Here is a 26,906-nt window from a genome sequence, read left to right as displayed (position 1 = left end):
AAGTTAGCTTTTCTTTCTTGTTTTATACATGTTTTTATTTATTATTTCCCTGTGTATTAAGTTTCCTTTTTTTCTGTTTTATTGTGCGTCATTGTCGGCAACTGCAACTCATTGCTTTATTTGTGTTTCCCCAGTTTAACTCCTTCCATAAACACGAACTCCCGATCGTTTAACACCCACTGTAAGTGGAATGGCAATCCAGACAAGTTCTTCGAACGATGGCACTGGAAAAAAATATCTTTCAGTTTTACATTAAAATCCATTTTTATTTCAGAGTTTATCAATCTAGTAGTCAATGCCTCAATAACTCAAAAATTGTCAAAACAATGAAGCTAATGCATTAATTTTGGGCATACATATTTTATATTATATATAATATTTATTCTTATAAGTTTCTTATGCATATCTGTATTTAATTGTATATGGAAAATGAATAAGATAACAATGTAAGTTTAAAGATAAAAAATACTCAGTTCTTATGGTTTGACTGTCTATAGCTTTTTTGTAGTGGCCTCTATAGTGGGGGTGCTCTACTTGGCTTACCGCCTCATACCCAGAATCCGTATCTGGGTAGCTCACTTCAAGAAAATAATCCGCATCTGGGTAGCGCACTTCAAGAAAATATACCACGGCTATTGTGTGATCACCTACATGGATGATGAGAAACTGTCTGAGGTGTCCAAACGTCGACTGGAAGTCGTGGGCAAGAAAACCCTGGTCCTCGATATGGATGAAACCCTAATGACTGCGGTGATCCAGAGGTGCCAGCGACAAAAGCTACCCGAATTTCCTTATGACCACAAACTTATATTACAGAGACATGATGCAAGTGCAGTCTACGTTTACAAACGACCGCATGTGGACTACTTCTTGGACTGTGTATCCAAGTGGTACGATTTGGTTATTTTTACAGCCAGCACTAGTAATTACGCTGGACCGATTTTGGACTACCTGGAGAGAGGCAAGGGCATCCTGAGGAAGCGCTTGTTCCGTGAAGACTGTATCGATGTCCTTGGGTTGAAGGCCAAGTATGTGTCACTGGCTTCCCCGGACTTGGCCAATGTTTTCCTGTTGGACGATTCCAATGTTGAGTGCCGTTTCAACGCAGGCAACGCCATAAAGATCTCATCGTATGTGATTGGAAAGCGGGATCAGGAACTGATAAATATCCTGCCCTTTTTGGATTGTCTTCGATTCACACAGGATGTGAGATCAGTGCTTGGGCTTTGCACTCGTTTTGAGTGTCTTACCACCAACCATTGCAAACTGATTAAAGGACGTCGTCCTATTTAAGGCCAAGGATATTTGTATTAAATCATGGCTGTTGCATTTTCAAACACCATCAGATTTTTAGTCTTCATTAACATAAGTTAAAATTGGTTTATTAAATTTGAAAAACTTAAAATATGGATTAACATTTTTTAATTTTTGTGGGTCTTTGCGGGTCTGTGATCTCTCCATTTCTTTGCCAATTCTTACCCGATCCTTGCAAGGAATACCTTATACGATTCCTAGAAGGATTCTCCACCATTCTGCATCAAAACCTGTGATCAAAATTTTGGATCCATATTTTTCGAATTTTTGTGGTGGATCCTTGTGAAATCCAGGATTTCCATAAATGGTCCAAGCAATCTCCATATCTTTGCCAATTCTTACCCGATCCTTAAAGGGAATACCTTAAAAGATTCCTAGAAGGATTCTCCATCAATCTGCATCAAAACCTGTGATCAAAATTTTGGATCCATATTTTTCGAATTTTTGTGGTGGACCCCCTTGTGAAATCCAGGATTTCCATAAATGATCCAAGCAATCTCCATATCTTTGCCAATTCTTACCCGATCCTTGGAAGGAATACCTTAAAAGATTCCTAGAAGGATTCTCCACCATTCTGCATCAAAACCTAATATAAAAATTTTCGATCTATATTTTTCGAATTTATGTGGTGGTCCAAGCAATCTCCATATCTTTGCCAATTCTTACCCGATCCTTGAAGGGAATACCTTAAAAGATTCCTAGAAGGATTCTCCACCATTCTGCATCAAAACCTCTGAACAAAATTTTCGATCCACATTTTTCGAATTTTTGTGTTTTTGTGTTGTCGAATCCTTGTGAAATCCAGGATTTCCATAAATGGCCCAAACAATCTCCATATCTTTGCCAATTCTTACCCGATCCTTGAAGGGAATACCTTAAAAGATTCCTAGAAGGATTCTCCACCATTCTGCATCAAAACCTCTGAACAAAATTTTCGATCCATATTTTTAGAATTTATGTGGTGGACCCCCTTGTGAAATCCAGGATTTCCATAAATGGCCCAAACAATCTCCATATCTTTGCCAATTCTTACCCGATCCTTGAAGGGAATACCTTAAAAGATTCCTAGAAGGATTCTCCACCATTCTGCATCAAAACCTCTGAACAAAATTTTCGATCCATATTTTTCGAATTTATGTGTTTTTGTGGTGGACCATCCTTGTGAAATCCAGGATTTCCATAAATGGTCCAATCAATCTCCATATCTTTGCCAATTCTCACCCGATCCTTGCAAGGAATACCTTAAAAGATTCCTAGAAGGATTCTCCACCATTCTGCATCAAAACCTCTGAACAAAATTTTCGATCCATATTTTTCGAATTTATGTGTTTTTGTGGTGGACCATCCTTGTGAAATCCATGATTTCCATAAATGGCCCAAACAATCTCCATATCTTTGCCAATTCTTACCCGATCCTTGAAGGGAATACCTTAAACGATTTGTAGATCAATTCCCTGGATATCTAAGATAATTCTGATATTTTATCTGTCTCTTGTATATATTCCTCTGTAGGATCCCCCGCCAACAGAGTTGTTTAGTCATGCAAGGGCGCCGCTTAGTCATTTTAAAGCCACTGAGGCCATGTGATTCACTAAGTAAACGACTCCGGACAAGGTTGCAGATATCAGTCCACACAACTCATATTAATCAGCAACTACTACGACATGCTCCACTTTATCGGAAACCGAGAACTGACATTGAAAAATGAGCAAATGTCACAAGGATCAGAGGGTTCGTGGCTCGTCGTGGCTCGAGATAAACTAGTTTAGGTAAAGAAAGTTTTGAAAACCACTCGATTTTAACATATCCTTTAAGAGATGTTAAGTATGAAATATTCTTACCTTAACCGCTTTGGTAGCGACTGCCTTCGGTGCTAATCCGTAGTCCAACAATGCCATTTGGGTGCGGCAATTAAGTCACCACCACCACCGCCAAGGACGAGGAGGGGCGGTGTTTTAGAAGGGGTGTGAAGGAGTGAAGTTATGGAGGGGCTCGCGTTTCCAGTGAAGATCATTATTGTCTCGTCGCGGATGCTGGCAAGCGACGGCGGCCCCAAAAAATAAACCAGCAACAACAAACCCCGCTGCGAGGTGGACAGTGGCGGCAAAGGCGGCAGTAGCGGGGCAAACAAGTTAATGAACCTGCCCAGCGGTCCTTGGAAGCGAGGGGAGCTCGTCCAACTAGTTTGGCTCAGGCAGTGGGATTCAGAGTCTGGTCTGTTTTCGGTTTTCGACGAGGATCGGCCATGGCCGCGACCGTCGCGCCGCGTCGAGCCAAAATCTGTGGCATGAATTCTCTGGAAATGATCGAAATTTCATTTCATTGCGGGCCAGCCAAGCAAAATTAAGTTCAACAGCATTCCATCGGTCAGCGACTGTCTGGTCTGGTCGATGTTTTTTGGGTTTTTGGCAAAAAAAAAAAGAAAGAATCACTAACATCTTTTTGGCCAGGCTTAGAGAAGTAAAGAATCCCCACTGATTTTATGCTCCATGGCAACGCATAATAACATAAAGGAAGTAATATATTAAAAAATCCTTACAAACATGGAGTAATCATAAGTATATCAATCATAAAATGTACTTAAAGACCAGCAGAAAAGTTAGTAATCGGCTTAGTAGGGTGTTGTTACGCACAGCTCCTGTTTCGCGATAAAGTTCCCCCATTATCCTTGGACAAGGAGTCATTGCCCTGCAACGGGCTCGCATTACACAATTGCATTCGGCCGATCGGACGATGTGCTCAAGTTACACAGAACTCCAGTGGCCTACTTCCACTCGAATGATCCGCAATGTCCCCGAACAATGGCCTTTGTGCCTATCCCATGGCGATCCAGATCCAGGGCAGAAACAGGAGCAGGACCAAAGCAACCCCATGATACCACGATACCACTATACTACGATCCTGCCCAGTCAGTCAAGCTAAAGACAAAGAAACCCATTTTGTCGCATTCAAACAGAAATTAATGTAAAACAAAAACCCAATCCAATCCAATCCAATCCACTTTCGATTCCAATCCCATCCAAGAGGCCACTGAGAGAAAACGATTACAAAAAAAAATGAAAGAAAGAATGAAATAAATAAAATAAGTGTGGAGGGGGCAGAGCTCTACGTTGCTAGCGAGGGAATATAATTTTATTTTTATAACTGACCTCGAACTTTTGTGCAATGTGATTGAACTGCCTGGCGATATCTGTGGGCCCTGCTCTGTCCGGCCCCTGGCTCTGTTCCTTAGCCGTATCCCTTCCCTTTTCCCTACTACTTTACGAGCCAAACACTGAAAGAAATTCAAAAAGTATCTTTGTATAGTTTTTTCTGAGATATTTACTAAGATTCTTTAAAATACTTGAAATACTTGGAATACTATTTGTATTTTAATTTAATAAATAAAGTCAACTATTTGTTTTTTTTTCTGTGTACCCCGAAGATGGCTGCAACATTTGCATGCAGACTGCATACAGAGCGACTCTCCGATTCCGATTTAGAGACCGATTCAGAAAGCGAGAAGCCGGGCCTGGGATGCAATCGTCGCCGGTTGACAAACAATATGGAAATTTTACAGAGTGCGCTAAAATAAAAGGGGGAAGCGAAAGCGAATCTTAAATGCCACAACTGATGGACACGGGGGGGGGGTGTGGCAGGGTCGAGGGTAGCGGGTAGAAGGGGCGATAGTTTCGAGTCGCCAGCGGGGAACGTTAAATGCATAATAAATGTGCGTTCTAGAGGTTGGGAAATAAAATGCGTGCAGCGACGTCAACGCCTTGCCCTTTCAATGACCAAACACAACGATAAGAAATGCACCGTAAAAAGATTTTATAAATTTCACAGAAAGGGTTTATAGCCATTCTGATTAAATGGCTATCGTTATAGTTTTTTAAATGAAAATTAAAATAGAGGCTTTAATCTATGACAGTAAAGGGTGTTATAAGTGTCTAGGGGGGCACAAAAACTGTGAAAATATGTGGTATAATAGTCACAGTATAGTTTTAAAGCCAACAATCTTCTAACTTGAATTTTGTTTGCTAAAACAATTTGAGAGAATTCGAAAGATAAGGCTAAAACTGGGTGGAGGGTAGGAAAGAGTGGGGCACTGATACCACCAGAGAGCGTTAAAAAAAAGTACACACAAATACACAAAAACAAACACAGGGTACAGTTCTTTATCAAAAATATCTCTGGCTTTTGCTGCTGCTGCTGCTGTGCAAATATTTAATACTTTGTTTTTCTTTTTCGCTGAGCAAAAGCTCAAAACAAAAGACGCCAAAAAAATTAAATAAATGAAAATAAAAGAGGAGACAAAAAGAAGACAATAAATAGAAAGCAGAGGCGTTGGCAGTCAAGCTTTAATTCTCCCCCAAAAAAAAAAACACGACACAGCAGCAACAAATCCAAACAGCGGACACAAAAAATGTTTAGCTGACGTCATTTGTCCTTGAAATCGTGTATTTGCCGCAAACCCCAAAAGCTAAATTCGCAAAATTCAATGCACTCTAGCGACTCGGAAAAAAAAACAAACCAAACAACAGAGGCATAACAACAGATAAGATGACAAAATTATAAAGTAATACAAATAAATACAAAACGATCAACTGGAAACGGAAATATCAGAAATATGTATAATGCCATATAATAGCTTTTGAATTTGCAAAAAGAAGGCAGGAATCACAGAAGTATAAAATCATGACTATTTTAGTTTCTATATTCTAATAAAAAAGCATAACATAATGAGATAAAACGGCATAAAATAATTAGAAACATAAAGATAAATATAAAAGCTCAGTATTATCAAAGAGCTTGCCATTTCAAATTATGGGGACTCGACTGTATATCCCACCGTCTTATTCCCTTAAAAATACCAACAATTAGGCAGACCGTTGACGCTTTAAATACCATCACCAAAAATACCAACGGCGCCAAAGTTTGTGGAGACGAGTTCCCGATACATGACAACACTGGCGCATACGACAACACTGGAGCACGCGTATTTATATTTTTTATTAAAAAAACTTCGACTGGGGAAATGGCAAATTCATGGACCATAACTGAAATCGGACTGTAAACAGAGCGTAAGCCAGAGTAAATCCCAGCTGTATTGAACTTGCACTCGAAGGCCACCCGAACGCAAACCGCAGCACGCGCTCCACTTTGCATTTTTTCTATTGGCAACGTTTTTTTTTTATTGATGCGGAATCGGTTTTTGTTTTTGCGAACAAAAGTGGTGAACGCCAGGTGAGTTAATAAATAATATACACATAAATAGAACACTTCTGCGTCTTCCACTCCCCATTTCGAGCTTTCGCTCTCCGACTTGCCGTCCCCCCGTTTTTTTTTTTTGCGCAATTTGTTGCAAAAACTGTGTCAACTAATTACGGAGCGCTAAAAAATAAAACCCTAGCGATCCGGACGGAACGTTTATCACTGGCCCTTTTGGACGGCTAGTAATAACAGTAATAGCAATAAAGTATAAAGCTCCGATTCCGGATCAGTTGGGGGCGCATTCGCCACAAATGGGGCCTGAAATCTGAAATCCCCACGTCTGTTTACGTTGAGATTATATGGTACGGGTGGTATCGCCACTTTGATATGCTAATCTCAATGCCCACGCGTATCTGGAGTTGTGGCTGTCAGTTTCGTAATTAACTTAACCCTGTCCGTGTGCCGTCGCCAGAAAACCAACGGAAAGAGCAACGGAAGGTGGAGAATCGATATATTTAAAATCGGAGAATCAGCATGGGTCAGACACTATCCGAGCCGGTGACCGCCAAGGAGTCATCCTACTGTCAGAATTCGGCATTCCGCGTGGGATCCAGCTGTATGCAGGGATGGCGCATCAACATGGAGGACTCGCACACACACATTCTATCGCTGCCGGACGATCCGGGGGCAGCCTTCTTTGCGGTGTATGACGGCCATGGAGGCGCCACAGTGGCTCAATATGCCGGAAAGCATTTGCACAAGTTCGTTCTCAAGAGGCCGGAGTACAACGACAACGATATCGAACGGGCACTGCAGCAGGTGAGTCACCACTCGAAATATTCTAAGCTCGGAGATCTCGGTTTCCATTCAAGATCATCCAGCCGAATGACGAATCATAATTATCCGCAGTTTCCTTTTTATCTTACCTAGATGCGTTCTATTGGTTTCAAGATCAAAGTCCAAAGTACATAGTTACTTAAGATTCTTTCAAATTCTATCCTCTTACCTAGTTGTGTTATTGATTGATGGATTAGTTTTTAAAGCAAACATCCTAATCCCACTACTAACGGTGACTAAGCTCCAAATACTATAATAATACTCCAACTTTATTAACTTTAAAAGTCACCGCTTGTCAAATATTGTAGTTCATCAAGATGATGCCCATCCCACTATTTAGAACAGCTCATGGAAGATGTATTTACCTTTGCGATATGACCGAGACAATTACTCACAATATTATGATGCAATTGCAGGGCTTTTTGGACATTGACTACGAAATGTTACATAATGAGTCATGGGGCGACCAGATGGCCGGTTCTACGGCCGTCGTCGTTCTGGTCAAGGACAATAAGCTGTACTGTGCGAATGCCGGCGATTCTCGAGCTATTGCCTGCGTTAACGGAAAGCTGGAGATCCTCTCCCTGGACCACAAGCCCAACAATGAGGCGGAATCAAAGCGAATCATTGAGGGCGGAGGATGGGTGGAGTTCAATCGCGTGAACGGCAATCTGGCACTTTCCCGGGCACTAGGCGACTTTGTCTTCAAGCGGGCAAACAAAAAGCCGGAAGATCAGATCGTCACAGGTAAGCAGCCAGAGATCCACGCGGTCATTGTTCGCAATTATCCATTATCACCTTTTAAAAATTTTGTTTAAAATCAGCCTACCCGGATGTGGAGACACGGAAAATCATGGAGGATTGGGAATTCATCGTGCTGGCCTGCGATGGCATTTGGGATGTGATGAGCAATACGGAAGTGCTCGAGTTCTGTCGCACACGCATCGGAATGGGCATGTATCCGGAGGAGATTTGCGAAGAGCTGATGAACCACTGTCTGGCGCCCGACTGCCAAATGGGCGGCCTCGGTGGCGACAATATGACCGTTGTCTTGGTATGCCTGCTGCACGGTCGTCCGTACAGGGATCTGATAGCCCGCTGCCGGAATAGCAACAAGGAGTCCCAAGAACAGCAAGATGCCTCCAAAGCTAAGGAAAACGAATCCGAAGCAGAAGCTGATGCGGAAACCGATACCGAAACAGAAACACAATCGAATCCCCGCCAGAATAAGGAGGAGGATAAGCAGCAGCTGGAAAGGGAGAAAGAGGCACAGGATGCGCTGCTGGCAGCGGCCGAAATGCAGCTGAACTATATATACTAACTAGTGCGCCTTATGATTAATTAGGGTTACCTCCACAATACTTTATACTTAACAATCGCAAGTGTTCTTGGTTAAGTTTTTATAAACACACACAAAGAAAAAAGAAAGCCCCCCACAAACTCAAACACACACACACAGTCCCTATTGAAATGTTTGCTCCTCCGATTAAAATTACTTGTTTTAAATTATATTATGTATCCATCAAGATGCGTGTATATATATATGCCTTGTCCAACTGTACACTCTATGATTTACTAGGTTTTGTGATGCCCAAGCAAAATGGAGAAAAAATTTGTATTACTCGTTTAGTATTTATGTACCTAACTATACTTGTCAAAGATTTTGGGATTTGATCTATAAGAAATGGAAAGTTTTAAGCTCAAGCTGAGTTTTTTGAAAAGTAAAAGAAAATAATAAAGAAAATGTTTTGTAGTGCCCAAGAAATAATGTGTGTTATCTGACTGAAAAAGGCTTACCTTTTACGAAAGTTATCAGAACGATAAGAAATCTGAAACCTATAAATTATATTACTCATTTTATTTGGGGCCTGTCCTACCAGTCCATTATCGTATTTCTGATATAGAAATATATTCGGAACGTCATGCATTCAATTAAAAATAAATTGAGATATTTAATATAATTATTACTCGACCCCCAATGCTGGTTAAGAGAAGGCTGCTGTGTACAGCCTTTCTTGGTGGTTATCGCATTTATTGTTGAGTTTCTGTTATTGTTTTTTTTTTATTCGTATGACTATCTACATTTAATCTACATTACGGCCTCTTGTTGTTCTCCCCTTGAATTCTTTTTATTTGGTTTTCAATTATATATAGTACATGTAATAAAAACAAGGAAATATTCCAGTGAGTTTCACCACCCATAGTTCTCATAGAAAATGAATAAAACGCTCTTCTAGTTTTGGTTGTTTCTCAGTGTTTGTATTTTTTTGTTCTTTTTTTTTATTATATTTTATTTATATTTATGCCATCATATTACACATTCAATTATGTATAACTGCTGTCGGTTTGCTTTCGCTTGCTTCATAGAGGGATATTGTATTTCTTTATAGTTAGTTTATAGTTTAAATCATATGCAATTTTATAAACCTTTTTTTTTGTTTTGTTGCTTTTTTTACTTTACAGTTATCAATTTTCGGTACAATTACAATTGATTATATATATATATTTATATAAGTATGCATGTACTCCTCATTATTCATATTACATATTTTTTTCTTTCTTTCTCTTGTTTAACAGACAGGTTGATCTTGTGTTTGTTGTTGTGTTTTGTTTGTTTTATTTTGTTTTTGTTTCTTTTTCTAGTGATAACAATGTGCGTAAGCATTTTTGTTTAGCGTTGTTTGTCGTTTTTATGATCGTAAATAATAACCGAAAAATAATATATGAACAAGAAACAACTCAAGATCTCTGACCCGCCGCCAGTGAAAGGTTAATGGCGATCAGGTTATAGAAAGTAAATAATTGAAATGAAAAATAATCTTAGCCGGCAGTGCCAAAGATTGTTTTCTTTTAGTTTGTTTGTTTTGGTTTTTGTGAAAAAAAAAACTAGATTGGAACACCCTCATGATATATATATATATATATAGCTAAATGTATGTACAGTGGTCTGTGGGCGAGGGTCTTCCATAAAATGAATGAATAATATGGATTTTGGGATGGAAATCAAAATTAACGATAATGCTAAGCGGGATATAGTCTGTGGTCTGGGATCTGGGGGAGGACTGTAGTTGATGGAGAACGTAGGCGTGGCATGTCCTCGGATCTTGCAATAGTATTATTTTGTAAATTTAACAAGGTGTGTCATATGCGCTGCTTAATCATACAAAAATAAATAACTTAAGAACTGAGGTTTTACAATTTAACAATTTAATTTAATTTAATTTATTGTATTCCTTAAAATTATTTAACATCAACAATGTTGTTTTTTACTTTCTCTATACCCTACTCTCCTTGTTTTTTGTTTTGTTTTTATCTCCACAATTCTCCTTCTCTCTTGTTTATATCTCATTCGGTTCCCGATCTCTCAGCTTCTTGGGGGTGGTGGTGGGGGATGTGTGTGTGTGTGTATGGGTTTAAATGTCAACTGTCTCGTGGGGGATTGTGGTTGGGGGGTGGGGGGAGGATGCGATCCCGATTGGCTAACCCTTTCTCCGTTTTGTTTTGTTTTTTGTTTTCTTTTTGTTTTTGTCACGCACAATTGATGATTTGTCAATTGCATAATATCACATCTCATTGTCGGAACTCGGCGTTGCCTTCCATCGAGCCTTCTCCACAAGCCCCGATTATTGATTCACCTAAAGCAGTCCGCAGTCCAAGTCGGAGTCCGCCCTATTGAGGTTAAACTGTACAGTGTGTGCTATGCGTGTGTGTGTGTGTTAATGGTTCGGTTTGATTTATTTTTTTTTTTTAGTAATTTTTATTTTTTTGTTTTTGTTTCTTTTGAGTTAATGATGAGCACAACAAAATTAATTTGAGAACGCTTTTTTTTAAAGAAATTTAAGTGTTAGCTGGATTTTGGTTACTGGGCTCTTTCACCTCCTTCTTCTTCATCATCTTCTTCTTTGTCGGTTTTCGGAAAAAAGGGAAGATACAAACTATAAACTAACAATTAGTTAAAGATACATTTTTGTTGTGGCGGGTACTAGTCGAACCACTGAGCAAGGTATACTATCAGGGTGTGACCTTCATCCTGTCTATTTATTTAACCTGGACATGCAGAGACATAAATGAGTAAACTAGGTATATATATGTAATGTCTAAAGGCAGTTGGGGGCGGGACGACGACGACTAATCAATGGTTGGACGACGAGCGGCAGGATGTGGAGGTGGAGGAGGATGAAGACACTTTTGGTTCTTGGCTCAGTGGTCTGACTGTACGCGGCTCGTATTTTACACCGTTTTATATAATAGTTAGTATAGGCACTTAGCATATTCGATTGTTTTCATAGAAACAAAATATTTGTGTATATATATATATGTTGATTTTCAGTTTAATTATCCGTTTTCTGGCGATTCCTTTTTCCTTTTACATTAATCATTTTCATTTTGGTTGGAAGTCTTGCGTTTTATATAGTATAGAAATCTTATTCTCCTCTTTTTCTTTTTTTTTTTTTTGTTTAGTTTTGATTTTGGATAAAATTTCAATAATAGTTTTTCCTTTGTGGGAGGGGGAAAAATGAGAAAAAAAAACATTGTTCGGTTTTATTCACAGGGGGGTTCATAAGCAAAATTTTTCGAAAAAATAAAAAAAATAATACGACTCTTTCTGGAAAGGTTTATGGAACATGTCTTCTTATAAAAATGTGAAAAAATAATAATATGGTTCGTTTTGATTTGGTCTGGAAGTGGTTGGAAAGAAGCTTGTTCTCAAATTTTGGTTAAATCGTTAATGGTAACATGAACAAATCATCGTTTTAAGTGTGAATATCCATATATGGTATGCATACCTAAACTTAGTTCTTAAGCCTAAAATAGTTTGTAGATATCATGTGTGTGTTGGTGTGTGTTCTCTTAAAGTTAGTGATTATTTTTTTCTCTCTCTCTTGTCTCCCTTTTGCCGATCAGGGATTAGTTTACATGCCGGATTAAAAGTTTGTGCGGAAAAAATAAAACAATAAAATGAAAAACAATAATTAAAACGTATTCCTAATCAAAAAACTATATGTATGATATATAAATCTATGGTGATGAGCATCGATAATTAGCTGGGGGTGGGGCGAGGGAAAAGCAGCATCTTTTTCATTGTTTTTTATAATTGAGAGACAGTAAAACTTAGTTAAGAATCTGTTTTAAATGCCTATTTGTGTTGTCGTCCTAAACCTCGAAAGAATTTTGTGTGTATGCTGTGTGTGTGTGTGTCTGTGAGTGTCGTTTGTTTTTGTTGTTTTTTTTTTTTAGTTTATGGCACCTTTTCGTATATATATTATATACAAAATTACTTATTGTTCCGCGCATAGAGCCGTAAATATAACATTAGTTAGTGTATTTGTCTTATGAGCTGAGCTGAGCTTAGCGGTGTCCACCTACGCTTCGTAAAGATAAAGTTTAGTATTTTTAGCAATGCGCTAACCTCGTAATTCATTTCGTTTTTTTGTTGTTTGTTTACTGAAATAGATGTGTGAAACCATTAAACTGAGAAATTGCCTTCATGTAAAAACAAATGCAATTTTAAAATGTAAGTTCTTCTCCACTATACAAGATATAAGTATCCAAAAATGAGGGATTAACACGAGAGTCGATGTCTGAGGGTATATAGGTTTAGGGTCGGTCTATGCGTGTGTCAGTGTCTGTATGTGTGGGTGGTTTGCAGGATCCCTAAAGTCGTGAACTAAGTACGAGAATCCCCATAATTAAATAATTACTCAAGGGGGTGGCGCACATATCCCTTATTTGAAATGAATGAAAAGCTTTCAAATAATCACACCCCCGATATTAAAAAAAAAAAAAATAATATATCCTTCATCAAAACAATATTATCTGATAATACGTTTTAGGCGGTGATGCTGCAGAAGCCTTCCTCGTTTCTAGCAGAATATTTGTGCAACACCACCGTGGTTAACAATTCAAAATAATTGTTAGATTGTATATGGATGTATATATATCTAAATAATTGAAGTAACCCTAACTTGTGGGACTAGCGGAGACATAGCTATGTATATAGTTAACATATACGCTACATACTCGTATCTGTGTACTTCTGTTTTGGCTATAAACATTAAGTTTGATGTGTAGGCATAAACGAAAATAATGAAATGTTAAACGTATATAATATTAACGTTAAATCAACTCGTGATTCATGAGTTTACTGGTAATATTTGATAAATAGAACCTAGTATTTCGTTACTTCTTTCCCCTTAATCGCTCTCACTATCTGAATGCTTATGATTAGGTTTTGCTTGGCTTAAGCTTGCTTTAGTTTTGTGGTTTTGTCGTTTGATGCAAGTTCTCGTACAACACATAAGTTCAAACCTTAGATTGATTCACTCGACATCTCGTTAATGGTAATCGTAAAGATAGCTTAGGCGTATTCATCTCTTTTCTGTTTCTGTGTCTACTTTTCTCCGCTACTCCGCTACCGAGCAGCGCAAAACTATATATGTATCTGTTTACCCTCGAGCATAGGTAACATGGCTTAAGCCTAGGTAGATTAACATTAACTGATAACTGAATATTATATATATGTCTATATATATATATGTATATATATAAGTATGTTATATATAGCTGAAGAAAGGGTATGCACCATTCATTCTACGTCCTTGCCTACTAATATGATAACTGGTCCGATCGTCTCCAGCTGCTTGCCCTTGCATCCTCTACGGCTTCGTGTCCTTTCGTTTCAAGTCTTTCAAAGACCAGCAGCGGTGACTACTAAGAAAATAGATATTTAATAAGGGATAAATATTTTATAACTGATTATTACCTTTCGTTTGCCTCCTAGTTAGCTTGTAAATATCTATAGCACTTACAGATATAACAAAAATGGTTTCTCATATTTACACATGGAATTTCATATATGTACAGGCAGATGATGCATTCTTAGAGGCATCCTGCAAAAGGTATCTCACAGTTGCCTCTCACTTTTGGCAACGCGGTTCTTCTCTCTACTCCTCTTCACTGTTTCTTTTTCCTTATCATCCTTATCACTCCTCCACTCCCTAAGAGTTGTTGGCTCTGGACTTGCGGTTACCGCCGGTTCCGGAGCCCACATTGGCATTGGCATTCGGATGCTCTATGGCAGAGCTGTAATGTTGCTGCTGCTGCTGCTGCTGGTGTTTCTCCTTGCTCTGATGGCGCACGGCTCCGCCACCGGCCAAGGGCGAGGCGGTTGCCGCAGTATTTGGACGAGCATCTGCAAAAGAGCCAAATATTTATTCAGAACTCAATATAGGACATGGTTCTAATGCGCCAAAATATTTATATTATTTTATTATCCTTTCATATCCAAAAAAGAAAAAAAAAAATAGAAAATTTAAAAAATATTTCCTAAGTTCGCCGGGATTCTACCACTGACAGCTACTGTTCATGGCCCGATGGCTCCTACCTTTTTCCTTGGCAGACACGACGACAGCTATGTTGGGTTGGGTGGCATTGTTGGCAGCAGGGGCAACAACGCCGACAACTGCTTTTCCAGGAAGGGTCGCGACAGCTGGCGAAGCTCCACCGGCAACACGCTTCTCGGCCACGACACCGCTCAGTCCGCTCTTCTCCACGGCCGCTGCTACAGCGACGGGATCGCCGAATACTAGATCCATTTTATGGCTGCCGGTGGGCGAGAGGGTGCCTGTCGAGCCACCCGAGCTCATCTCCTTGCTCTCTGAGGGAGCTTTGTGGTGCTGGGCCACCTGGGCGTAGCTGAGCTTGCTAGCTGTGGCGGCGGCCGACAAGTTCTCCGTCGAGGTAGAGGTGGCCACGCTCTTGTGTTTGCCGGAAGCCTGCTTTTCGAGTAGATTTAACTCCTTCTTAGCGTGCAGGGCAGCCACTGCAGGCGGCTTCTTGTGCTGGCCGAGGCTGCAATCGGCCATAGCGGCAGTCAAACCCGAAGCATCCACTACGGGGCAGGCGCCAGCGCCAGCGCCCGCGGAGTACTCGTTGTAACCCTCAGTAATCAGTCGCTGCTGCTGTTTTGGATGCACTTCATCCTCAGTCTTATTTGATTTTTCCAGCTGGCTGCCAGCTCCTCCGGCGACTGCATCCTCTTTGTTGCTGGCATTGATATTTGGTGTTTGACACTTTATCACATGGATCGAACTGTTGTTACTGGAGCTCTGCTTAGTAACGTTCTTGGTATGGGTGCCCTCCTGGAGCTCGGCGCTCACAACGGGCGTGGGGCTAACTGGATGATTTCGCTGCTGATAGTTGTGGCTGGTGTTCTGGCCCTGGTGGTGGCGATTCTCCTTGCGGGCTTTGCCTTTACCACCACCGCCAGTGCGGACCACATCAGATAAACGGTTCTCGGCCCAGTTGGAGGAACTATTGCCCTGCTGCTGTACAGTATTGCCCTCCACCGACTGCTGTTCCTCACTCTCCACGCTGCTGCTCATCTGGTGCGGCGGCTGTTGCTGCTGCTGCTGCTGGTAATGATGCTGTTGCTGCAAGGCATGCTTTGGAGCCGAACTAGCGCTGGAGGAGCTGTTGTTTTGGAGAGAGGCATTACTGCTAGCCTGAGTGGTGGCTGGCAGCGGTGGGAAAGCGGCAGCCTCTAGATCGAACTGCGGCGGCTGGACTGGAGCCGGGGGTTGCTGCTGTTGCTGCTGCTGTTGTTGCTGCTGCTGCTGGTGTTGATGCTGGTGGCCCTGATAGCCCAACGAATTGCCGCCCGACAGGCTATTATTTCCGGATCCCCCACCACCACCCGAAGATCCGCCGCTGCTGACGCCTAAGCCACCGCTGTTGCCCACATTGCTGCCGATCGAGTTATGGTGGTGGTGGTGATGCGGGTGGTAGTGGTGCAGCTGCTGCTGCGAGGATAGGCCGCTGTGGTGGTGGTGCTGCTGCTGTTGCTGTTGGTGGTGCTGATGATGGTGGTGGTGGGAGCCGCTCGCCATTGACGAGTGCTGGGCATGGTAGTGCGGGTTGTAGTTGTTACCCTTGTAGTTGCCCCGGTGCTGGGGCGGTGGGACGTCGTGGATGGGTGTGGTGTTATAGTTGTTCTCTCCGCGCTCCCCGCCACCACGATGGGAGCCGCCGCTTCCATGGCCACCTCCACCGCCAGACTGGACATTGGTGGTGGACGATGAGGAGGACGACAGCAGGTGTTGCTGCTGCTGTTGATGCGGATTAGATGGAGAGCTGCCATAGAGCTGGAAGATCAAATAACTCTTATTATAGGCCACTGTCTGAATCACCTGTCTTCTGATAACTTACCCCAACTCGGCCGCCTGGAGAGTAGTTGATGCCGTTTCCGCCCTCTTCATCCCGACGACGGCGACGCGGCCGCGATTGCCAGTGCAGCGGCTCCTTGCTAATCGAGGTGGCCAACGATGACGACGAGCTGGCCGACATGTTGCTACTGCGATTCTGCTGCTGCATGCCGTGCGAGCCATGCTCCACGCTGTCCCCAGCCTCCTGCAGCTCCTGAACCGCTTGCTGCTGCACCACCTGCTGTTGCTGTTGTGGCTGGGGCTGTGGTGGCTGTTGCACCACTATGTGGTGCTGAGGAGCCTGAGCACTGGCATAGGATACTTGCGGTGCACTACCGGCACCAGAGGAAGCCAATTGATATTGTCCCTGTTGCTGCTGCTGTTGTGGTTGCAGATGGTGGACCTGCACCTGGCTGCCGTAGTGATGATGACTGGCTACGCCACCGCTGTAGTTTTTATCCAAGTTCTTCTGCATGCCGCCTGTAAAGTGAAGAGTATGTTTCAAGTTCCACAATATGATGATGCTTGTGATGTACTTACCCTTCCAGGTGCTCTTGACAGAATAGTGGCGAATGGTGGTATTAACCTGTACCGTCTGCTGCTGCTGCTGCTGTTGCTGAGTGGAGCCAGCCGACTGCTGTTGGATCTGATGTTGCACCGGCTGGGGCTGCTGCGGCGCCTGCAATGCAGCCTGCTGGAGAGGATCGCCCTGCACTATATTGGCCGGTAGCACGCTTACCATTCCACCAGGAATGGCACTAGTTATCTGGATTGGCACGATGCTGCCCGCCTGAAGGTGCGGTGGATTCTGGGCATTGCGTGGGGGCTTGCCTCGCGATTCTCCTCGTGGTCCGGGATTCGCCCCGCCAACATTGTTGGGATTACCGCGATGGTTGTTGTTATTGTAACGACCACCGCCGCCGCCTGGTGGCTTGGATGTAACCATCTGCTGTGTGGCGGGTGGAGGAGCGGGCGTGAAGCTAGTTGCCACGGCCTGCGGTGCTGCGAAAAGGTTTCCCCCGATATCGTAAAAGTTCTGACCATGTGGGGCAGTGGTTGCGACTGTTCCCGGTGGCCATGGCCCGGCTACAATGCTGGGATAGAACTGATTTTGCTGAATCGGCTATAAAAAGATCATCAAATTAAACAATAATCTTTATAAAGGATGACTTGATATACTTACAATCAACACTTGATTGCTATATGGAACTGATGGAGCGATGGCAGCTCCGTTGGCGGTGTATATGTAACGCTGCTGAGGAGCATAGCTAACGGGTGCAGCACCGGCTCCGGATGGATCATAGACGGTGGCAGTCGGCGGCGACGTGAGACGGTAGCCGTTCTTAACATTTGGTACAGTTTGGATGCGATTGATGAACGACTTTGGCTTGATGCGCGCCATAATCGGCTTGCCCTGGAACTCCTTGACTTCCTCGCGCAGGTACTGGAATGCTTTTTGCGCATGCTCGTCCGACTCAAAGGTCACGTACCACGAGTTGTTCCCCGCAAACTCACACGAGAGCGGTGTAGGGCAGCTTTCGTTGCTGAACAGGGCCTGTCCGAAAAATGAGGAATATATTATGTTTAGAACGAAAACCAGGAATGGGAAGACCAGGAATCCTCACCTTGACGTCATCTGGGGGTGTGTTGGGAGATATTTCGCGAAGAATGATGATGCAACGTTTGCGATTGGGGCGCACGCGCAAGCCCTTTTCATCAACCTGTACATTGGGGGATTCCCTTAGCACCTCGGTAATCAGATTGAGGTCCTTGGTTAGCTTCTTCACCAAATTAAACTTGGCCACCGTCCAGATGGGCACATACTGATCATGATCCATCTGCGACAGAAGGTATGAATCATTCGCCAGATTCTCTCTGTGGATTACAAACAAATTGGATTAAAATCAATGTCATATTCCACTAGATGATTATCTCACCTGGAAAAGTAATACTCGAGCTGAGTAGCCAGCATCTGCTTGAGCTTGTCCATTGGTATGTTGGGATCTTCTCCAGCGGTGGCATTGTGGCTACCCTGCTGTCCCTGCTGCAGTTGCTGCTGCATTTGTTGATGCTGTTCCGCTGCTGATCCGTTGGCCGGTACCGTCTGAACGGGCAGCTGAACAGGCACTGGGACTTGCACCGGGACCTGCACTGGCAATACAATATGTTGGGGTTGCGGCTCGAGGGCGACTAAATTCGTGTTTTGGACACCAGGTACCATTGCATCGGTATAGCAGACGACCGTGCCATCTTGGGTCTGAGCAAGCGCTCCATTCATGATGGCGGCGAATTCGGCGTTGTCGATGCTTGTCTCACCGGTGGCAACACCACCTACTCCGGCTACCGCCGCTACTCCTCCAACAACGGCACCGCTCGGACCGGCCACTGATGCAACTCCAGCTCCTGCTGCAGTGTTAGGAGGCGCCGGCTGATGGCCGTACGGCAAGTGCTGGGCGGGATGGGCCTGAATCTGAGTCGGGAGTTGTTGTTGTTGGTGGGCGGCGTGTGTGTGAGCGATAAGCTGAGCTTGGTGTGGGTGGGGCTGTTGCACCTGCACCTGCACCTGCTGTGCCTGTTGCTGCTGCTGCTGTTGGTGAGGAATCTGCGGCGTCTGATTCTGTTGTTGCTGTTGTGGATGCTGCTGCTGTGGATGCTGAGCGGGTGCTACGGCTGTTGGCGCTGCAGCTGCTGCGGCGCTGGCGGCGGTTATCAACGGTATGTGGGCTGCGGCGGCGGCTGGGGCTGCGATCTGTGTGGTGGCACCGAACAGATTAGTGGCTAGCATCGCCGTCTCGACAGGAACATTGGTGTAGACGGGCTGCTGGATCTTGACTGCATCTCCGTTCATGTACACATATCCTCCTGTAAAATATTTATCAATCAGTATATATCTATATATATAATTAAATATTTATTTATTTAAAAAAAGGTGCGGTTTTGCCAAGTAAACAAGGTCTATTGTAGACGTAATGGGAAACTGTTGTAATAGGAGGCAGCTGGCAGAAGCCAGCTAGCTCCCAAATACTCCCATATCGTCGCCGATTTAAGAAAAATCAAATAAACAAACTTGATGCCAACATAATGGGACACAACATACATATATTAGCCGGAAAGACGTCGTTGCGGAAAGTGGATAAACAGAAAAGTATTATTAAAGTATTAAATAGCTAAACTCGACAAAAATAGGGGGAGTTCCTGGCTATTGGCTTTGAAGTGTGAAAGGAATTCCCAAAGCCAATATGATGAGGATTTTTAATAAAATTATATAAACTTAATATTTAAAATTAGTACTTCATTGAGGCTGAAAATGTCTAAATTAATTTATAATAAAGTCAAAGTGGGTGGGAGTCTTGTTTTGTTGTTGATTTTCTTATACAAGTGCAGCGTTGAGCCGAGAGGATGGTGGCTGGTGGGCGGGTGGGTGGTAGGTGTCGATTGGGGGGTGGCATATGTAGTTAGAAAAGTCTACTACTAACCTAGGTAGTATTCCATGGTAACGTATGTTGCAATTATCAAGAAAATCCACACAAAGACACAGTCGGTTTTGGTTATTTTTCCTCTTTTTTTTTTTTTTTTAAATATACTTTTTTTTTTTGTTGTTGCTCTTTCGAGTCACCCACACACACACTCGCACGCGGCACACTCACACGGACACACACATACACACCCAGTTGGCGGAGAGAGAGAGAGAGACAGAGAGAGAGCCAAAGAGCGGAGAGAGGAGGCTCTTCTTTCGATTTGGAAAATTTGATTTTCACTGCGATATTGCGATATTTGCGATATAATCCTCCTATTCGTACCGAAAATGTGACTGCAACACCCCTTTAGCTTCTATAGCTTTGACTTTAGCTTTAGCTTTAGCTTCTGTGCTATTATTTATTTATACGGCTGCTACTGGTGCTGCTGCTGCTGCTACTTCAGATTCGGATACGGATTTGGATACGGATACGGCTCCTGCTCCTCCGCCCCTGCTCCTGCACATTTTCTTCTCAACTTCTCGTCGACGTCGTCGTCGCTGTGCTGCTGCTGCTGCTGCTCGTTTTCTTAGCTTTTTTTTTCACTTTTTCGCTTTTTCCGTGTGTGGCCTGCTGACTTTTTCGTACTTTTTTTTCGTTGAGTGTGTGTGTGTGTGGGGCTTTTTTTTCAGCTGCCTTTGCTTTTGATTTTCTTTTCTATATTTTTTTTTTTGTCGTTTTCTTTTCTTCTTTTTTCTTTTTCACACACGCAAAAAGAATCGACGAGGAGATAAAATTGAGGCAAGGCAATTGATTTTTTGCGATTTCACACCCAACTTGCACCGCCCGCACCCGCCAGAGTAGCGCACTCGTTGTCAATTGCTTGCAAAGGCTCTAAACAATATTGTTAGGTTTCTGCCTCGGTTTTTTCACAACGAACTTGTCACGCGAAAAATCCAAAAATTCGACTTCTCATCGTCATAGAAAACTTTCGCCGTTCCGTCAGTCACCGTTCCGATAGATCGCCTTCACAAAACACGGTTGCAAGCGATTCCAGCGGAGCAAAATTTCAAAAAAAAAATATTTGCCTATATACATTTAAACACGAAATTGGAATGAAATCAACAACAAAAATTCAACATTTCTTTGACATTGACAGATAAAATGAGCTATTTTTCACTAATTCGATTGAACCATTTTTTTGGTTTAAGGGAACGCTGAGAATGGAATGTGAGAACATAATATTGCTAAGCAAATTGCTGGCACCCCTCTTCCCGCCCCGCTTGCCCAGCAAAACACGCACAATCATGATACTAGATCGCACTTACCCTTCAGAATGAAAGAAATCGCAACTGAGGCCACGACCAGTAACTAATTTTGGGCAGATGCAACGTCGCTAAAAGCAAAAACCACTTGTTAAATTTGGCCCGAACGAAAAAGAGAAACACCAAGCGTTCCGCGCGTCCACGTACGCTCCACGTTTTGCCAGTGAAATTGTTTAATTTGATTAAATTTCACAGGACGACCGGCGCAACGGCAAGCAAACTAATGTTATTTTGATTGTCACACCGAACTCTTATTTTTTGTAATCGAGCAAAAACACACGCAAAAAATTCGCGCTCACAATTGCAGAGAACCATTCACCAGTGTTGCCAGTCTTAGCGTTTTAAAAAAATGCCATTATTTAATGTGCCCGCATTTGAAAAATACCAGAAAATTGGCATTTGGCTTTTTTTAGGGTAAAAAATACGTAAATTTTTAAATCTTGCAATTTTTGGAACTAATATTAATTCCCCCATCCATGACCATGAACTAATTAAAATATAGGCAATCCATTTAACGCGCCGATAGTGTATACCATATACCCGCAAAAAAAATGAAAATTAATTTAAAAACTGTCAATTTCGTCCCATTATGCTATATCAGTAGCACCTTCCGACAATATTTTATTTAAATTGAACATTTAATTTTATTTATAACATTGTTCTCAGTATAGGTCTATTGCTTCTGACTTCGCATTCAAATGTTCTATCAATTGAGTTGTTTTTTCGTTTTGTTTTAATTAATTTGAACAAAGAACTTTTGCAAGTTTCGGGGTATTTGCTGGTTGGTTAATTGTTGTTATTGGTGTTATTAAGAGCTTAAGAATGAAATGGCGGCATGGAAATTCACACCTTTTGTTGTTGTTTTGTTCGGTTCTCGTCTGCCAGGAGCAAGCTTAGAAACCGTGAACCTTGAGCTGATCCGGCTTAGCTAGTCCCACCTTCGTCAACCATTGACAGATGTTCTCACGCTGGTCGCCTTGTAGCTGAAGAACCTCACCATATTCCGGATGCTCAATTACTGTACCATTGCAGGCGAATTCCTGTAAATTGAGTATTTGGATTATTGTCTTTTCTAAGAGTATGCATATATTAGGAGGTCTGCCAATGCAGGTAATCGCTTTCCCCGCTTTGTTAGGAAACCCCTAAACAATGACAACCTTCTACGTTAATGCAGGTTGCAGTTAAACCCACCTTCTTGCAGGAGCGGACTATCTTCTTCAAGTCATACTCCGCCGAGAGGCCCTGCACAGTAGTTAGTGTCTTTCGGCCGTTCCTCTGCTGGATTCTTATGTGCACAAGCCCGTCTTGAATGTCATCATCATTGCCCTTGATTGCATCAGCAAAGGGGTCTGGGGAGGAAGATCGAAACAGATGGCAATGTACACATATAGTAATTGAATGAATGGCGATGTAAAGTGTAATCACACCCTGGCAGCGTGCTTAAAAAATGTAGTTCAGAATTTCTTCAGGTGCGTGTGTAAGTGCGTTCGTGTATCCGTTTGCGTGTGAGTCAGCCATTTTGGTGTACATGTGTGTAACTGTGTCCGAAGAAAGCGCTGCGTTGGGCTGGGTAGCATGCTTTTCACCTTCCACTTACCACGAGTGTTTAAATTCTGGATGGACATACGACAATAAAAACAAACCACAGCCTAAAACAAAAACTTTTTTGAAATGATTTGTTGATATCTGAACTTTTAATTTAACGTTTTACGAGTGAGTTTTCGGAAATGTGTTTCTGACAACTAGACAGTGTGACCACACAAATTCTATAGAGCCGATAAAAGAGGTGGGAGATGCCAACTTATCTGGCTATCGGTGCTGATAGTAAATACATCCCTGCTCGCCAATCGCAGCCAACTTAACTCTCTACCGCGGCTGCCATATTTCTTTCCTGCTTGTCTTTCAACGAGAAAAGGTGGGCATTTCGCATTTCGTTTCGATTTGGTTAAGTTATAGCTATCCACGGCGTGCCGAGGAGCTCCTTTGTGCAGCCGACATGTCCGGGCCACGTGTTTCAGTCATTTCTAGTGCCGGCAATCCACAGAGCGGAGGTAAATTTAATTTTACCCACACGTGCAGCATAGCGGGCAATTAGATTTTGACGAAAATGTGTGATTTTCGAGCAAGTTGCGGCGAAGCCCTGGTCAGGGCGCATTCCTGGACACTAATAACTAACTATGAAAGAAACTTTTATTTCAGTCTATCTAAACAATGTTTTTTTCTTTTCCTTTTCATGTGCGGCTGCCATTTACACGCGGATTTGTTGATTTTTTAGGTAAGAACACGTGTGGTCGAAACAGGCTGATTTATTCCCATTACCATGATGAATGAATGAGCAGAAGAGTTCTTGAAGACTATATTCATCACCCAAGACTGAAAATACAATCAAGAACCCTATCTTTTTTTTTTACCCTTTATATACAAAACTAACCAATATATTATTTTTTTCATTTCATGTTTCTTCTTATTTCCTGATCACTTTGGAATATTTCTTAAAGGTAAGCATGTGGAAATAAATACTTTTTATAGTATTCCCTATATGATGAATGAATGAGCAGAAGAGTTCTTGAAGACTATATTCATCACCCAAGACTGACACAACCAGTCAACTATTAAGGATTTTAAATCCTTTGCAATCCAACTAATCACCTTTTTTGTTTCTGTTACAGACGTGAGATGGCAACCTCTTCGCACCTCAATTGGTTGATCATTCGCAACAACAACGCCTTCTTGTTGAAGAAGCGCGATGTGAAGAAACCCTTCAGCACAGTAAGTCTCCACTCGCCAAAACGAAAGCCAATCAATTCTATGATGTTTCCAACTTACAAACTTTCACAATGATATTTGAATACAACATGATAGTAACTCTAATCTGACTAAAGTTGGCTTCATCAATTGCTTTCCATCAAGCGATATTCGAAGAACTAATTTTTATTACCATTCCAGGAGCCAAACAACTTGGCCAGCGTGAGCTCGTACCGCTACAGCGGCATCGTGCACAAGAAGACCCTTGGCGTCGTCCCCACTGCCGACAAGAAGGGCTTCACCGCTGTGCTGAAGAAGGGCAAGTATGCCCAGCGTCCTGCCAAGAACACCGTGCGCGTTGAGTTCAAGGCCGGTCCCCGTCGCTCCCTGAAAAAGCTGAAGAACCTGCTGATCGGCTCCAAATACCGCAAGGACCTGACACAGGTAATATATATATCTATAATTTAGATAGTAATTCGATTAGTTCAAGTAAATGATGATTTCCTTTTTTTATTTGCTATACCAACCAAGATCGCAGAATGATCATGTTGAAAACTCTTTCTGAAGCTCTTAAAAATAGTTATTATTTTTTATAACATGTACCACAAATATTAACGAGTAGTTTTTATTAATTTTCAGGCTGCTCTTCGCCGCGCCTCCGCTGTTCTGCGCTCCCAGAAGCCCGCCCCCGTCAAGGGAAAGAAGGCCGAGCAGGCCAAGGGTAAGAAGCCCGAATAAAATGTACCACCATCTGGGATTAAGCGGAGCTGTTTTCTACTCGAGAATAAAGAAAAAATGTTAAAAACACACTAATTTTAAAATCTATATGTTTTTATTTCGGAATAGATACTTCAAGGGGTAGTGATTCATAATTATTTTTATTGCTTTTCAAATTTTTAATTTTTAAACTCAAAGAGACATGGATTTTTAGTCAATTGAGCATTTTTTTTGCAGAACGTTGGTCGGTTTTTTTTTTATAAAACTAGTTCCTGGGATATGGATGACATTACAAAAGAAAGAGACCATAATATTGCATTGAATAACTACAATTTGTCACAATTTTACTTAAAAAATATATATAGATTGTCGAACTAAACTAGAATTTAGATTTTAAATGCGCCTTGAGCTGAGGGGAAAGTAATTGTGACGGAATACCAAACGGAGTTCAATAGAAATACTCGTACTTCTGGGCATGATGAAGCATCACCTCCATTGACTTCTTGCCCTGGAGCACACCGTTTCGCTCCATGTAGTTCCAAATGGAGGCCATAAAAATGCAGAAAAGTATGACCCCGAACACGATGAACTTAAGCAGCAAGAATATGGTGCGCATGCCAACGGGAGCCGTAAATTCAACCAAAAGTACAAGGAGGACGAACAGGAAGGTGGCGGCACTGTAGTAGAGTATTCTATCCGTATTCAGCTGGAGCAGGGAAGCATCACACAGTTCCAGGGCTTCGTGTAGGGCGGCAGTTCGGGCAGCTGGCTGAGATTCTATAGGAGTAGAGCCATTGGGGCATGGCATATCCTGCGGCTCTCCAGAGTGGTTTTCTTGCACTGAACAGGTTTCCTCGCCCACCACCTGACAGTTTACCTCAATCGTAGCCACCTCAGGTTGGGTAGCAGCTGTGATCCTGGTTAGTTTCAGCTTGGCCAGCACCGCCTCATGGTCCGAAAAGCTAAACTTTTCGCCAGGCACCCGATGCGGAAACGGAAGCGTGTATTCCACTATCTCAGCATTGACCTCATCGCCCCCGCGCACAAAGATATGATCGATCCTTATGCCCTGCGGGTTCTTGGCTAGCGCCCGAGCAGAAGTATAAGAGTTGTGCTCGCACTCGTTGGTCCTGAAAGTGTCCGAGGCACAGCTATCCAGCATTTTGGAGGTGAACAACAGCACCTTGTAAGAGATGTCCTGCGGCTGGGCGTTCAGATCTCCAGCTAGGATCTGCACCACCGAATTACCCCTCGTGGCTTCGATGAATTGGGCCGTATCGAACGCCTGGATGACTCGATGTGTTTTGTACTCGTCATTGGCGTTGTCGTACTCGGCATGCAAGTGAGCATTGTACAGGTGGACCATTTGGCCCTCAACCAGAATCCTGCAGAGACCCACTCCCTTGCCGCCAAACCAATCTGCGTGCTGGATGCGATGGAAATAGCCGTTGACAGACCACGCATGAAACAGGGTGCCCAGAATGGGGTACTTTGATAGCACCAGCAGTCCAGCTCCCATTACTCCGCTATGAAAGTAGTGAGCATAGGGTAGAACTGCCTGGGTGGCCTTCTGGAGTAGCTCGCTATCCTGCTGGGTCCACACCTCCTGTAAGGAAACGATGTCATATTTCCCGCTGGCAAGTTCCTTACAGATCGCTTCGATACGAGGTCCCCGATTGCTGGACACATATGGGATGCCCCTGAGATTAGAAATGGATAAATAAACAATGCCATTTTGGTCACGAGATCGGGGGGAGAGCAGCATCCACTAAAGGAGACCTTACCAAATGTTCAGCGTCAGAATGTTCAGCTCCAGCAGCAGCATAGTGGGTTTTTAATGGCCGTATTTTCACGATCGCATGCTCAAAAAGCACTTTCAGGCGGGCGCAGTGTCGATAAGATAATGTTTCTGATTTGTTTTTAAGATATAGCTTGTTTAATGTGACCAGATGCCTTGAAAAAGTTCATACGCATCTGGGTTGTCGCTGCTACTGCATTAAATTTAAAAACTTTAATTCATAATGATTCAATATACTAATTAGATTAATAATTAAGTTACCTTTGTTAATTTAAGCTATAAACTTAATATAAAAGAACTCTTATCAAAGGTGTCATCT

The 26,906-nt window shown here is 42.6% G+C and overlaps 6 protein-coding genes and 2 non-coding genes across 13 annotated transcripts; 5 read left to right on the top strand and 3 right to left on the bottom strand.

The window, feature by feature from the left end:
- The first annotated feature begins 290 nt into the window (after window positions 1–290).
- On the top strand, window positions 291–1,377 carry LOC108134188 (CTD nuclear envelope phosphatase 1 homolog). Of its 2 annotated transcripts, none has more exons than XM_070280004.1 (2): window positions 291–446; window positions 509–1,377. In XM_070280004.1, the coding sequence occupies exon 2, from the start codon at window positions 652–654 to the stop codon at window positions 1,291–1,293; it is 642 nt and encodes a 213-aa protein (XP_070136105.1). In that variant the 5' UTR covers window positions 291–446; window positions 509–651; the 3' UTR covers window positions 1,294–1,377. The 2 variants fall into 2 exon arrangements, with proteins under 2 accessions (XP_070136105.1, XP_043069666.1); XM_043213731.2 differs by having other exon boundaries at window positions 300–446; window positions 498–1,377.
- Window positions 1,378–6,245: 4,868 nt separating this feature from the next.
- LOC108134212 (probable protein phosphatase 2C T23F11.1) lies at window positions 6,246–9,112 on the top strand. The gene is made up of 4 exons (XM_017254436.3): window positions 6,246–6,540; window positions 6,980–7,326; window positions 7,761–8,091; window positions 8,169–9,112. Exons 2-4 carry the CDS (start codon window positions 7,042–7,044, stop codon window positions 8,663–8,665), a joined length of 1,113 nt encoding a protein of 370 aa, XP_017109925.2. The 5' UTR covers window positions 6,246–6,540; window positions 6,980–7,041; the 3' UTR covers window positions 8,666–9,112.
- A 1,072-nt stretch (window positions 9,113–10,184) lies between these two features.
- On the bottom strand, window positions 10,185–21,653 carry Larp4B (La-related protein 4B). 5 transcript variants are annotated; one of them, XM_017254434.3, is made up of 9 exons: window positions 21,331–21,653; window positions 18,485–19,409; window positions 18,173–18,422; window positions 17,731–18,102; window positions 17,088–17,670; window positions 16,552–17,027; window positions 14,729–16,487; window positions 14,108–14,536; window positions 10,185–14,055 (listed from the first exon to the last, which is right to left on the bottom strand). In XM_017254434.3, exons 2-8 carry the CDS (start codon window positions 19,393–19,395, stop codon window positions 14,343–14,345), a joined length of 4,545 nt encoding a protein of 1,514 aa, XP_017109923.2. In that variant the 5' UTR covers window positions 19,396–19,409; window positions 21,331–21,653; the 3' UTR covers window positions 10,185–14,055; window positions 14,108–14,342. The 5 variants fall into 5 exon arrangements, with proteins under 5 accessions (XP_017109923.2, XP_017109921.2, XP_017109922.2 ...); XM_017254432.3 differs by lacking the exon at window positions 21,331–21,653 and adding an exon at window positions 20,024–21,132; XM_017254433.3 differs by lacking the exon at window positions 21,331–21,653 and adding an exon at window positions 20,024–21,132 and having other exon boundaries at window positions 10,185–14,052.
- Window positions 21,654–21,904: 251 nt separating this feature from the next.
- On the bottom strand, window positions 21,905–23,091 carry eIF1 (eukaryotic translation initiation factor eIF1). The gene is made up of 3 exons (XM_017254491.3): window positions 22,925–23,091; window positions 22,519–22,676; window positions 21,905–22,367 (listed from the first exon to the last, which is right to left on the bottom strand). The coding sequence occupies exons 1-3, from the start codon at window positions 22,950–22,952 to the stop codon at window positions 22,221–22,223; spliced, it is 333 nt and encodes a 110-aa protein (XP_017109980.1). The 5' UTR covers window positions 22,953–23,091; the 3' UTR covers window positions 21,905–22,220.
- Window positions 23,092–23,100: 9 nt separating this feature from the next.
- Window positions 23,101–24,885, top strand: RpL28 (ribosomal protein L28). Its single transcript, XM_017254489.3, has 4 exons — window positions 23,101–23,242; window positions 23,997–24,096; window positions 24,274–24,516; window positions 24,712–24,885. The coding sequence occupies exons 2-4, from the start codon at window positions 24,004–24,006 to the stop codon at window positions 24,808–24,810; spliced, it is 435 nt and encodes a 144-aa protein (XP_017109978.1). The 5' UTR covers window positions 23,101–23,242; window positions 23,997–24,003; the 3' UTR covers window positions 24,811–24,885.
- Window positions 23,636–23,712, top strand: LOC122320979 (small nucleolar RNA CD11). The gene has a single exon (XR_006245923.1). It is a non-coding gene; the product is annotated as a small nucleolar RNA CD11 (small nucleolar RNA).
- On the top strand, window positions 23,857–23,931 carry LOC122320978 (small nucleolar RNA CD11). The gene has a single exon (XR_006245922.1). It is a non-coding gene; the product is annotated as a small nucleolar RNA CD11 (small nucleolar RNA).
- On the bottom strand, window positions 24,719–26,742 carry nSMase (neutral sphingomyelinase). The gene is made up of 2 exons (XM_017254488.3): window positions 26,574–26,742; window positions 24,719–26,489 (listed from the first exon to the last, which is right to left on the bottom strand). The coding sequence occupies exons 1-2, from the start codon at window positions 26,612–26,614 to the stop codon at window positions 25,238–25,240; spliced, it is 1,293 nt and encodes a 430-aa protein (XP_017109977.2). The 5' UTR covers window positions 26,615–26,742; the 3' UTR covers window positions 24,719–25,237.
- Between the last annotated feature and the right edge of the window lie 164 nt (window positions 26,743–26,906).

The sequence above is a fragment of the Drosophila bipectinata genome, chromosome 3L (assembly GCF_030179905.1).
Source record: "Drosophila bipectinata strain 14024-0381.07 chromosome 3L, DbipHiC1v2, whole genome shotgun sequence".
NCBI classification, from domain to species: domain Eukaryota; kingdom Metazoa; phylum Arthropoda; class Insecta; order Diptera; family Drosophilidae; genus Drosophila; species Drosophila bipectinata.
Note: the sequence above shows the minus strand (reverse complement) of the source record. Positions and strands in the feature narration are given on the sequence as shown.

Excerpts from the sequence above, each read along its gene's own strand:
- LOC108134212 (XM_017254436.3), top strand. The coding sequence starts at position 7,042 with ATGGGTCAGACACTATCCGAGCCGGTGACCGCCAAGGAGTCATCCTAC. Across the intron at positions 7,327-7,760 it reads TCGAACGGGCACTGCAGCAG|GGCTTTTTGGACATTGACTA; the intron begins GTGAGTCACCAC and ends ATGCAATTGCAG. Across the intron at positions 8,092-8,168 it reads GGAAGATCAGATCGTCACAG|CCTACCCGGATGTGGAGACA; the intron begins GTAAGCAGCCAG and ends GTTTAAAATCAG.
- Larp4B (XM_017254432.3), bottom strand. Across the intron at positions 17,671-17,730 it reads ATAGCAATCAAGTGTTGATT|CCGATTCAGCAAAATCAGTT; the intron begins GTAAGTATATCA and ends ATCTTTTTATAG. Across the intron at positions 17,028-17,087 it reads TGTCAAGAGCACCTGGAAGG|GCGGCATGCAGAAGAACTTG; the intron begins GTAAGTACATCA and ends TTCACTTTACAG.
- eIF1 (XM_017254491.3), bottom strand. The coding sequence starts at position 22,952 with ATGTCCATCCAGAATTTAAACACTCGTG. Across the intron at positions 22,677-22,924 it reads CCAGAATTTAAACACTCGTG|ACCCCTTTGCTGATGCAATC; the intron begins GTAAGTGGAAGG and ends CTTCCTCCCCAG. Across the intron at positions 22,368-22,518 it reads TAGTCCGCTCCTGCAAGAAG|GAATTCGCCTGCAATGGTAC; the intron begins GTGGGTTTAACT and ends CTCAATTTACAG.
- RpL28 (XM_017254489.3), top strand. The coding sequence starts at position 24,004 with ATGGCAACCTCTTCGCACCTCAATTGGTTGATCATTCGCAACAACAAC. Across the intron at positions 24,097-24,273 it reads TGAAGAAACCCTTCAGCACA|GAGCCAAACAACTTGGCCAG; the intron begins GTAAGTCTCCAC and ends TTACCATTCCAG. Across the intron at positions 24,517-24,711 it reads ACCGCAAGGACCTGACACAG|GCTGCTCTTCGCCGCGCCTC; the intron begins GTAATATATATA and ends ATTAATTTTCAG.
- nSMase (XM_017254488.3), bottom strand. The coding sequence starts at position 26,614 with ATGCTGCTGCTGGAGCTGAACATTCTGACGCTGAACATTTG. Across the intron at positions 26,490-26,573 it reads ATTCTGACGCTGAACATTTG|GGGCATCCCATATGTGTCCA; the intron begins GTAAGGTCTCCT and ends TTCTAATCTCAG.